Here is a 12,688-nt window from a genome sequence, read left to right as displayed (position 1 = left end):
CCAGTGACAGAGAGAGAGGAGTGATGAGCAAATTGGCAAGGAATGGGCTGGCAAAACCAGCAGAGACGGCTGATCTGAACAGGGGAGTGCTCTTGGACCCCAGACCGACAGTGGGGAGGCCAGAATGGGACTGATCTGGTCCCCCCAAATGTGAGTGTCAGTGAGAAGGCCTGGGCAACCTATGGGGCTCTGAGCTGTGGATCAGTGTCTATCCCTGGTATACAATCTGTCTTCATGTGCCTATGGCACAAAGAGAGATGCTCTCTCAGCCTGGACTCTTAGGGGAGTGCCTTGACCCTACCAAGAGTGAAATGATAGACTCTAGACATCCCCTATGTGGAGGGATTTGGCAATAGGGTGGGAGGGAGGGTGGAAGGGGAGTGCGGGAGGAGGGGAGGGAGAGGGAACTGGGATTGACATGCGAAACAAGCTATTTAAAATTAAAATAAAAAATGATTAAAAAAAAAAAAAAAAAAAACAGTGGCCACCAGAGCTACTCCAAACCAAAAAAAAAAAAAAAAAAAAAAAAAAGATTATTTTCCACGGTCAAGCAGGCTTCATCCGAGAGATACAGGGATGGTTCAGTAAATATAATTTTATAAATATAATCCACTACATAAACAGACTGGAAGACAAAACTACAAGATCATCTCATTGGATGCAGAAAGGGCCTTTGACAAAACCTAACATCCCTTCATGATAAAAGTCCTGGAGACGCCGGGTGTTGGTGGCGCACACCTTTAATTCCAGCACTCAGGAGGCAGAGGCAGGTGAATCCCTGTGAGTTCGAGACCAGCCTGGTCTACCAAGCGAGTTCCAGGACAGGCTCCAAAACAATACAGAGAAACCCTGCCTCGAAAAAACAAACAAACAAACAAACAAACAACAAACAAACAAACAAGTCCTGGAGACTAGGGATACAAGGAACATATCTCAATGTAACAAAGGTGATTTACAGCAAGCCCACAGTCAACATAAATATAAACTCAAAGCATTTCCATTAAAATCAGGAACAATACAAGGCTGCTCACTCTCTACATACCTATTCAATATAATACTTGAATTCTAAGCTAGAGCAATAAAACAACTTAAGGAGATCAGGGAATACAAATAGAAAACAAAGAAGTCCAAGTCTCTTTACTGGAAGATGATATGATAGTATACATAAACAACCCTAAAAACCCCACCTAGAAACTTCTTCAGCTAATAAACACTATTAGTAAAGTGGCTAGATATAAATTTAACAAGCAAAACTCAGAAGCCTTCCTATATACAAATGACAGACTGAAAAAGAAAATCAGGGAACACCACCTGTCACAATAGCTTCTCTCTCTCTCTCTCTCTCTCTCTCTCTCTCTCTCTCTCTCTCTCTCTCTCTCTCTCTCTCTCTCTCTCTCTCTTCCCTCTCCCCTTTCTCCCTCCCTCCCGACAACTCCAACCAAACAAAAGACTTGTACGATAAAAATTTTAGGGGTTGGAGAGATGGCTCAAAGGACGGGAGTACTGGTTGTCCTTCCAGAGGTCCTGAGTTCAATTCTCAAAAAAACCACATGAGGCTCACAATCATCTGTAATTAGATCTGATGCCCTCTTCTGGCTTGTAGGCATACATGCAGACAGAATACTGTATACATAAAAAACAAAACAAAAAATTTCAAGAAACAAAGAAAATTGAAGATGACATTAGGAGTTGTAAAATTTCCTGTGCTCATGGACTGGTAGGATTAATATAGTGAAAATGGTCATTGTGGTGATATATTATTTATGGTTTATTAAAACTGCGAGCAGAAGATCAGAAAGGCAAATCAGCCGGGCACTAGCTCTCATTCTATTCCAGACTGAATGTCGATCCTGGCTCCACCAAACTTCAGACTGTAACTTCTCCTCATCGTGGCTGGAGAATCCTGAGACTTCAATGTCTTCCTATCCTCAATGTGGCTGGAGAATGAATCCCTGATATTGACTACTGAAGACACTGCTCCTATCTTTTGTACCCCTCTAGTGCTGGGATTAAAGGTGTGTGATTCCAGGTGATGAGATCATCTTTGTGTGAGCTGTTTCTCTTTAGGACTGGGTCAATCTTGTATAGATCTGGGTGGCCTTGAACTCAGAGATCCATCTACCTCTTAATCCTGAGTTTTAGGATTAAAGGTGTGTACCACCACCTCCTAGCTTCTGGCTGCTGGGATTAAAGGTGTGTGCCTAGTTTCTGTGGCTTTTAGGTGACTTTGCTTTCTGAACCCTCTGGCAAGCTTTAATAAATCATAAATAATATATCACCACAGGCCATCCTACCAAAAGTAATCTATAGACTCAATGCAATCCCCATTAAAATTCCAATATGATTCTTCACAAAACTTTTCAAACACAAATTTCAGCTTCACATGGAAGTAATCTAAAAAAGCAAAAACAATCCTGAATTATGAAAGATGAAGGTATCACCATCCTAGGTTTTAAGTTGGACAACAGAGCTATAGTAATAAAAACAGCATGGTATTGGCTTAAAAACAGACACATCAATCAATGGAATCAAAACAAAGGCCCAGACATAAATCTATATACCTATGAACACCCGATTTTTGATAAAGAAGCCAGAAATACAAACTGGAAAAAAAAAGACAACATTTTCAACAAATGGTGTTGATCAAACTTGATGGTTGCATGTAAAAGAATATAGATTCATATTTATCATCCTGCACAAAACTCAACTCCAAATGGATCAAGGACCTCAACAAAAGATATCCTGAATCTGATAGAGGAGAACATGGGGAATAGTCTTGAACTCATTGGCACAGAAAAAGACTTTCTGAATGAGATATCATTATCCCAGGCTCTAGGACCAATAATTAATAAATGTGACCTCATGAAACTGAAAAGCTTCTCTATGGCAAAAGAGATACCGTCATTTGGACAAAGTGGCACACCACAGAATGGGACAAGATTGTTACCTATAATACCTCTGATAGAGGGTTAATATCTAAAATACATACAGAACTAAAAAACCAAAAAACTGGGCATCAAGAAAATAAATGACCCAACTAAAAAAAGAGATATAAAACTAAGTAGAGACCTCTCAAAAGATGAAACATAAATGGCTGAGAAACACTTAACAGAATGTTCAACATCCTTAGTTAGCAGGAAAATGCAAATCATAACTACTTTGAGATTTCAGACTGGTCAGAATATCCAAGGTCAATAAAGCTCATGATGAGGAGGATGTGGAGAAAGGGGAGCACTTATTCATCACTGGTGGGAGCACAAACTCATACAAACACTATGGAAATCAGTGGCGTGGTTCCTCAGGAAGTTTGGAATCAATCTACCTCAATATCCACCTATACCACTCTTGGGTATATACCCAAAGGACTCTATAACCTATTACAGAGACACTTACTCAACCTTGTTCACTGCTGCTCTAATTGTAACAGTCAGAAATTGTAAACAGTCTAGAAGTTCATCAAGTGATGAACAGATAATGAAAAGTGACATATTTATATAATGGAATATTATTTACCTGTTAAAATGAAATCATGAATTTCACAGGTAAATGGATGGAGTTAGGAAAAAAATCACCCTGAGTGAGGCAATACAAATATATTTTATGTTTTATCTTATGCATGGATGCTGCTGCTTTTTTAAATGATTTATTAATTTTAATTTTATATACATTGGTGTTTTGCTTGCATGAGAGAATTATAGACAGTGTGAGCTGCCATGTAGTCTCTGACATCGGAACCTGGTCCTCTGGAAGAACAGTCAGTGCTCTTAATCACTGAGTCATCTCTTCAGTCCCATGGGTGTTGGGTTTTAAGCCTTTCATATAGATATGCTATGATCTATATAGACATAGATGTTGGGTACCTAGTAAGGGACTAGAAGATGGGAAGAGAGGATCTCCCAAGGAAAGGTAAATAGAATACATTGTTATGAAGACATGGTGGGCATCCTTGGTGTGTGTGGGTATCCAATGGGGGAGAAGAATGGAAAAGACAGATAAAGGAGGGGATATGGGGAAGGAAAACTAATACTGTGGGCCGTTTGAAAACCTACTGCTGTAGAAACTTCCTAAAATATATACATATATGAAAGAAATCTAAATGGAGTCAACAAACAAGGGGTGGACAATGCCCTACCTAGACATCTTTCACCAAGTAAAACCTCCAATGGCAGGAGTACGTTACATCTAGTTGAGTCATTAGCCAAAGGGGCACTAAGGAAACCCCAAATACCTCAGGCCAAGGTCACTGGTTGGTCTTCACAACTGAGGGTAAGACCCTATTGCTGAGGACAACACTGGCATAATTTCTTCAGACATGGAGAAGTCAAGCTGGTGCATAATTAGAGGTTTTACTGATACAGGCTAGTGCTCATGGTACTGGAAAGTACTATGCACACATCAGAGCAGAATAGTAACCATCAGACTAGCCTCAAACTCTCTTGCTTGCAAGATATACTGGTTCAATAGTATAGTACAGATGTTGCGGGAATAACCAACTACTCTGACTGGATTTAAGACCCACTCCAGGAGCTAGAACCCATACCTGATACTGCTTGGGTGGCCAGGAACTTGAGACTGGATAGGCTATGTGCCTAGGGGAAGACCAAATATTATAGTTCTGCTAAAGAAACATAGCAATGATTGCTCATGACATTCTGTTATACCTATAGATCGGTGCTGTGCTCAGTTGTCCGTAGTCAGAGAAGCTTCTTGCAATAGATAGGAACTAACTGGAAAATAGGCAGACAGCCAGAGATTTTGGCGCACTCAGTCTTAAATGGTATATCTTCACCAAACTCTTCCCCTCAGGGCTTAGGGAACTATGCAGAAGAGGAGGTAGAAAGATTTTGAGAGCCAGAGGGGACAGATGGCTCCAAGGAAATGGTGGGATGACCCTAGAAACAACAGGACTAATGTCATATGAATTCACAGAGACTTTGGTAACATCCACAGGACCAGCACAGGTCTAAGCCAGATAGGCTTTCATTGCTGAGAGGTAGAAGTGGATACAGGACACAGACTCCCACCTCTAACCAAGAAGCTATCTGCAGCTGACTCCTGCTTGCAAATGAAAAGTTAGTTTTCTCCAACAGAGTCTCACTGGATATATAAACCATACTTCAGGGTAGGTCTTAGCAGTAGATGGCCAACATAAAATGAACATTAGTAGTATCTACTTTTTGTCTCAAATTGCTTTGTTTGGGCATTTTTTTTATCTTACTAGTTTTTTGCTTATATTTTGTTTTCTGACTCTGTGTGTTTTGTGTGTGTGTGTGTGTGTGTGTGTGTGTGTGTATGTGTGTGTGTGTGTGTGTGTGCATGTGCACATGCTCAAGAAAGAGACAAGAGAGAGATTTTTGATGAAAAATGCCAAATATCCAACAACAAAGCCAAAACAAAACAACACAAATAGAAAATCCAAGATGAGAAGGCATTGCATGACGTATTTAAAAGTGTTACTAGAAAAGGAAGAAATGTCAACTCAGCCTACATCCAAGGGAACGAGGGGGAAATGAAGACATTCTCAAACAAAAGCTGAGCGGGTCTGTCACAAGTAACTATGTCCAACAGAAAGGCTAAGGAGAGTTGGTCCACTGCTCCTTAACTTGAAACTGATAAAGAAAACAGAGACAACAGACAAAGAGGACCAGCTCATTGAACATTGTGATGAACAAAAACACAAAGTGGCAAGAACAATGGATAAATGCCCAACACCACAAGCAAATGGTGACACACTCATTGAGGAGAAGAGCAGCCCAAGAGAAGGAGGGCGGCAAGACACTTGCTCAGCTCATGTGAGGATCTTGGCACTCAGTTTACTGTGAGAAGATGACATTCAAGAGTCATAGCACACACCAGATAAAAAGGTGATTTTGCTCTATAGTTTGAATCAGGTAGAGAGAAATAAGAACATAGAATGACAAAGAATATCTTCAAACAATCTAAAACTAGAATCTAAAACTAGACATTACCTGGCTCTCTGATGAAGTGCAAAGAGTGAATTCAAGCTGTCTTCAAGTACTAAAATGAAACCACTGGCATATAAAAAAGAGGTAGCAGAAAAAATGATAAGAAAATCAACTTAATTCACTTTACCCAGGATTGTACCTGTTTGTGGCAGCTTCCTGAACACTGGCATTTTTATGAGTTAAACTATCTTCTCTTGCAGCCTAGGAAAATAAAATAATAAAAAACAAATCTTTGAAAGGATACTCAAGTAAGAAATTTATCTTTCTGTTAAAAACAGAAAAATCAACTTGTTCCTGTTCAAATAAGAGGTAATTATATCTCCCTGACCCCTAAAGATTTACTTAGTTTTATTTTATGTGTATTAGTATTCTGCCTGCATATATGTACAAATATCATGTATGTGCCTGATGTCCACACAGGCCAGAAAAGGGTGTTGGGTCTCTTTAAAGTATAGTTATGCTGGGCAATGGTGGCACACACCTTTAATCCAAGCATTTAGGAAGTAAGGCACCACCATTGCCAGGCTGAGTGATTCAAGAAATTTCCTATCCCAATTGAGAGGAGTACTGGTCTGGAATCTTTTTCTTGTAATACATTTCTCTAGATTTGATAGAGGGATAACACTCGTAGCATAAATTAGGAAATGCTCCTTCCTTTCCTATTTTCTGAAAGTTTGTATAGAATTGTTATTGCTTCTTTTTAAAATATTGTGTAGATCCAGGCATGGAGGTGCACACCTTTAATCGTAGCTTTTGGGAGGCAGGTAGAACTCTGAGTTCAAGGCTAGTCTGGTCTACACAATGAGTTCCAGGACACCCAGAGCTATAACAATAGAGAGATCTTGACTCAAAATATATAAATGAATAGATAAATAAATAGAATATTGGGTAGATTTTTTTTAACCATGGAGTCATCTGCTGCTTGAATTTTCTTTATAAGGAGGTCTGTCATTATAAAATAAAATCTTTGTAATTTAGAGGCATTAAAATTATTTTTCATTTTATTCAATTAAAAACTCAACAACTGAAATATAAGGTCATGTTGTCTTGGTCCATTTAGACTGCTGTAAGATGCCATGAACCAGAGAATGTGCAAATAACAAGCATTCATGACACACTGGTAGAAGCTGGAAAGTACCAGGTCAAGACACCAGCTTCACAGAGAACAAGCCAGTTCCTTGGCCCTTTTCTAAGAGCACTAAAAAATTCAGATTTTATGTTTCTTTTCCCTTTGCATTTATTACTTTATCTTATTCTTTCAATGCATTTTAAGGAAGACATTACCATTATCTTATTTAAAATAGAAAAGAAAGCTTGAGAAATAAACTAATTTGCCTCAAAACACAGAATTTGAAAGGGATAAAATAGAAATGAGTTTCTAAAGCCTACGTTTTCATATCTTACATTTATCATCTATGATAATAGTATGTTGTGTGTTTGTTTGGTGTTTGTCCTAGTAAGGGTTACTACTGCTGTGATAAAATACTATGACCAGAGCAACCTGGGGAGGGAAGGGTTCATTTGGCTTATGTTTCCCCATCACTATTAAATTCATCATTGGCGGAAGTCAGGACAGGAACTCGAGTAGGGCAGGAACCTGGAGGCAGGAGCTGATCCAGAGGCCATTGGCAGCTGCTGTTTACTGGCTTGTTCTTCATGCCTAGCTCAGCCTGCTTTATTATAGAACTCAGGACCACCAGCCCAGGGATGACACTACCCACAATGGGCTGGACCTTCCCCCACTAATCACTAAGAAAATTCCCAACAGGCTTGCCTACAACCCAATCTCTTAGAGGCATTTTCTCAATTTCTCCTTTCTGATTACTATAGCTTGTGTCAAGTTGACATAAAACTAGCCAGCACACATCAGGGCCATATCTATTAAAGGAAGCTTACCTTATGCACTGCTTCTACTTGGGCCTTCAGAATATTGCTCTTGAAGTCAGGAGGAACCCTTACTGCATTCAATCCTGGGCTCTCAATGGCATTATTAAGACATTTCTCGGTCAACTTTATCACTTCTTCCTGAACATTAAAAAATATAATCATTCTTGATAGGCCATGTTATGTGAAAATAGGAATGTTGAAAGTTCATATTCAAACGACCAGGAACTAATACACCTCAGACAGCCACGTGCTGTTCAAGACACTCACTCCTGTAGCTATCTATTGCAGAATGAAAGGGACTGACCCTTAGAGGGTCTCATCTGAAATCCACCGGGGATACACGTCAGCAAATGTCACATATCCTCCATGAATGTTTTAATTCAATCATTTCAGTAACGCAGCTGCTTAAAGACAGGAATTGGGTTCTGAGAAGTGTAAAGGCCCTTACCATTCATATTTTGTATTTCTAACTCTGGAGCTGTCATGAGGGAAAAATATGACTTCATGTAACAAATTACATGTAACAGTTAGTTAACAAATATGTAAACCTTCTCAAACACAGTGCTGAAACAAATAGATCCACTCAATAAACACTGTAATTAAAACTTAGCTATCAGAAATAAATGAAGATAGACTAATACATTTAAAAGAAATGCAAGCAATTTGTAGTACATTTAATATTCTGCTACACTTAAATAGTAATTAATGATAGGATAGCAGCTGGATCTAGGACTGCAGACCATACCTAACTTTCCAAGTTTGAACAAATTTGATGTACTTTCTACAATTTTGATGTTTCTCAATGTGGTCTACTTTAGCCTCTAGGAAGCACCCTAAATTCTGAACTTAAAGATCTTGTTTTCTGAGACTCTCCTTATGTAACTCACTCAGATGGGCCCTGAGCTAGTAACGCTCTGGTCCCAGTGTCCTGAAGACTGAGTTATAGGAGCACACTAGCAGGTCTGGCTCCAAATCTCAATTTTTAAAAGCTCTCCTATGTAATTCTGATATAAAACGTCTGAGAACCACTTCTTAAGATTTGATCTTGCCTGTACCCCCTTGTTCCTGTTAGCAGAAGGAAGTCTTTGTGTGTGTGTGTGTGTGTGTGTGTGTGTGTGTGAGTTACTGAGGACTGAACCAAGGACTGTGTGTATTCCTCTTTCTGGTTTTAATTTAGAACAGGATCTCATTAAGCTGTCCAGGTTGGTGCTGAAGTCACTCTGTACCGTTGGCAGGTCTTGAACTTAACGATTCTTCTGCTTTAGTTTCCAGGTATCTGGGATTATGGCTCTGAGCCACCAGGCTCAGCACACAGCAATTCTCTACATCCTTTAACAATCATGGTTCAGTCAAATGTACTGATACTCCCCCCCTTTCCTTAAGACTACTATGTTGCAGAGTTGTGTACTTCTTAATCATTTGCACATTACAACGATCCACATTTCAAAGTCTCAGAAACACAAGATATTAAAATTAAAAAATATACAAACCACTCCACCTATGACCTTCAGTCAGCCCAGTAATGCCTTTTCACCGTGTACTTATTTAGTTTTCAAATTATGTGTATGAATGTGACTGTATGTGCATGTAAATGTAGTGACCATAGTGGTCAGAAGAGGGCATCGGACACCCTGGGACTGTGGTGACAGATGATTGTGGCTGCTATATGGGTGAGCCTTCCCGTGGGTGCTGGGAATCAAACCCAGGTCTATGCAAGAGCTGCCAGTGCTCTTAACCACTGTCTCTCTCCAGTCCTTCAGTGTGTCTCTGAAAAAACCACTATGAGCTGGGCAGTCCCAGCACTTAGGAGGCAGAGCAGGCAGATTTCTGAGTTTCAGGCCAGACAGGTCTGCAGAATGAGTTACATGACAGCCAGAGCTGTACAGAGAAATCCTGTCTCAAAAACAAACACACAACAACAAAAACACCAGCAAATATCCATCACGAGAGACCTTAAATTTTATTTAGTTTTCTGACTAAATAAAGTTATTTAGTCAGGGTTACTTACTAGGTAACCCTGGCTGGCCATGTATGGTGAGTTTCAGGCCTTGAACTCACTGAGATATGCCTGCTTCTGACCTTAAAATTATTTTTTCAGTGTTTATTTTTTTGTGTTTTTCCTGAATGTGTGTCTAGTGTCTGAAACTGGAGTTACAGATGGTTGCAAGCTGTCACATGGGCACATGGAATCAAACCTGGGTCCTTTGCAAGAGCAACAAATGCTCTTAGCCACAGAGCCCCTTCTCCAACACCGACCACTGATCCCAGCCCTCTTCAGCCTCATTAAAATTCTTAATGTTGCCATGCAAGTATCCTCCATCCTACCCACATATCGACATACTTTACTTTTTAAAATGGGAACACAGGTCTATTAGAGCTCAACAGTCAGACTTCCCACCAAAAATGAGACAGTACTGCCTTGCTAGTTAGCTTTCTGCCAACCTGACACAAGCTAGGGCTTTCTGAGAAGAGGAGCTCTCATCTGACTAAATCCCTCATTTGTGGGCAGTTGATTAATGATGTGGTAGAGCCCGGCCCACTATGAGTGGGGCTGCCCTGGGTAGCGGTCACTGGCTGTAGAAGAAAGTACACCAAGCAAGCCATGGAGAGTAAGCCAGTAAGCAGCATCCCTCTAAAGGTTTTGCTTTACTTCCTGCCCTTACTTCACTTCATGAAGAACAGTAAGCTGTAGGAGGAAATAAATCCAGCCCTCTCCAAGCTGCTTTGGGTCACAGCCTTTCTCACAGTAATAGAAAGCAAATCAAGACAAGTGTCTTGGAAAGTAAGTCTTTCTGGGAACTATTATGTTACATAACAAGTAGATACAGAAGGGATTCCAATACCTGACTGGTGACATTAATGTCAACAACGGGAGGTCGAAGAGACAGCAAGATGTTCTGCTCCATTTCCAGTTGTTTGAGCTTTTCTGTGTCATCTTTTAATGCTAGAAAAAGAAAATAGCAAAACTTCTTACTAGTTTGCCTGGCTCTGACAGTTACACGAGGGTGTACACTGAAGTTGTTTTTCCTTCATTAAAAGAAGAATAAGCTGGATGGTGGTGGTGCACACCTTTAATCCCAGCATTTGGGAGGCAGAGGCAAGTGAATCTCTTGAGTTCAAGGCCAGCCTAGTCTACAATGGGAATTCCAGGACAGCCAGGACTACACAGAGAAACCCTGTCTTCAAAAAAAAAAAATAGAGGAAGGGGGTGTTATGAAGTTATGTCTTTTGGGTCAAAGGGATCTTCGGAAAATGCCTGTCAATAAACGCAGTAGCTTCTGTGTCTGGGTGTACATTAGGACCATTACCTAGGGCTTTCAAGAAATTTTGAATTCCCAGACTTGTTTTAATCTTTTAAAAATCTCTGGTTCTGGTGTGTGTAGGTCAGAGGACAACTCTCAGAGGTTGCTTGCATCCTTTGAATTCTTTCTTGCCACCATGGGTTCTGCAGATGGAATTCAGGCCACCAGGCTTACTTAGCAAGCACTTTTACCCACTGAACCATCTCACTGGTCAAGAATAATTTTACCATACTTTTAGGACAGTGGTTCTCAAAAGTCCTAATGCTGCTGGCCAACCCTTTTTATACAGTTTCTCATGTTGTGAATGAACCCCCTCAACTATAAAATTATTTTTGGTGTTATTTCTTAAGTGTAATTTTGCTACTGTTATGAATTATAATATAAATACCTGATATGTAGGATATCTAATATGCAGTCCCTGTGAAAGGGTCATTTACTCTAGAATACACTTTGATAATGGACATTTCTTAAACTCTCCATGGGTCTTAATGCACAGAGCTAAAACTCACTAACTCAATACTGGTCTTTATTAAATTCCTGTCTCTGGCTTTGTTATGTTATTGATTGAACTTAGCATGATGCTGATAACACATATGTTTTAGCCTGCACTGATAAACTAGTATTTTCTTGTTTTTGAACTAAAGCTGCTTGGCTGACAAACAAAAACAAAAACAAGCAAATATCTAGCTACTATTTGGACCTACTCTTCCCATAAGAAAACGTTTTTTTAACTGAGATGAGTAGCCTATTAAGGGCCAGCATTCCATCTTGTGAAACTCTGGGTTCATTCCTATTTAGATAATTCCTAGAGACCAGACCCAAGACTTTACTCTATCACACCCCTTCCCTTTGCACTGATTAGGAATTAGCCCATCATGTTAGACTGTAGGGCAGAGCTCCCACCATAGGGTGACAGTAAACTCGCTAACTTGGTGTGCTTGCTTGCTTGATATGGGGACTAAGCATCCTGACTACAGGAATATTATTTTACAATTTGGGGACTTATCCTGGATTTCAAATTGAAATCAGACATCCCTTTGGGAGACCATGTCCTACATCCCTGTTGTGGTGGTCCCCAGGTTTCCAGTGAAGAATGGTTCTTAGATCAGTAATCATTCCAGTATGTAAAATTTCTCAGCGATGTGAGGAAGGGCCCAGGAGAGCTCTGCAGTGACCAGGCAACTCCATGCACCAAACAAGGAAGAAATATTATAAGGAGTGGCAAAATATTTGCTTGGTATTAGGGGCATCCTGGATATATAGTGCTTGAGTGAAAGAGATGTGCTCTGAGCATGAGGTGAATGTGGAGCCTCGGTTCACAGTTCCACAGGTGCTCAGGTGACCTCATCTAGCTAATCAGCAGTCTTAGAGCTAGTCGTGATTTATATCAACCTGACATGAGGTGGCAAAGAGTACAAGAAGCCTCTACTCCAGGAAGTAGGATTCAGTCTCTAAGGGACTCTCGTATTTGGAAGTCAGGATAGGAAATAGCAAAAATAAAAAGAGTTCTAGGAGAAAATGAACGTAAGAATA

The 12,688-nt window shown here is 40.1% G+C and overlaps 1 protein-coding gene across 5 annotated transcripts in view; it reads right to left on the bottom strand.

Moving 5' to 3' along the window:
- The window catches only part of Epb41l5 (erythrocyte membrane protein band 4.1 like 5), a 113,427-nt gene that overhangs the window by 20,170 nt on the left and 80,569 nt on the right, over window positions 1–12,688 (bottom strand). For all 5 annotated transcript variants that reach the window (XM_005070295.4, XM_021227232.2, XM_013113543.3 and 2 more), the window contains 3 exons: window positions 10,697–10,797; window positions 7,863–7,991; window positions 6,106–6,167 (listed from right to left, as the gene is read on the bottom strand). In XM_005070295.4, coding sequence (XP_005070352.1) covers window positions 6,106–6,167; window positions 7,863–7,991; window positions 10,697–10,797 — 292 coding nt within the window. The remainder of the gene's footprint in view (window positions 1–6,105; window positions 6,168–7,862; window positions 7,992–10,696; window positions 10,798–12,688) is intronic.

This window comes from Mesocricetus auratus, unplaced genomic scaffold (genome assembly GCF_017639785.1).
Source record: "Mesocricetus auratus isolate SY011 unplaced genomic scaffold, BCM_Maur_2.0 Super-Scaffold_100676, whole genome shotgun sequence".
Lineage (NCBI taxonomy): Eukaryota > Metazoa > Chordata > Mammalia > Rodentia > Cricetidae > Mesocricetus > Mesocricetus auratus.
This window is presented reverse-complemented; position numbering and strand designations above follow the sequence as displayed.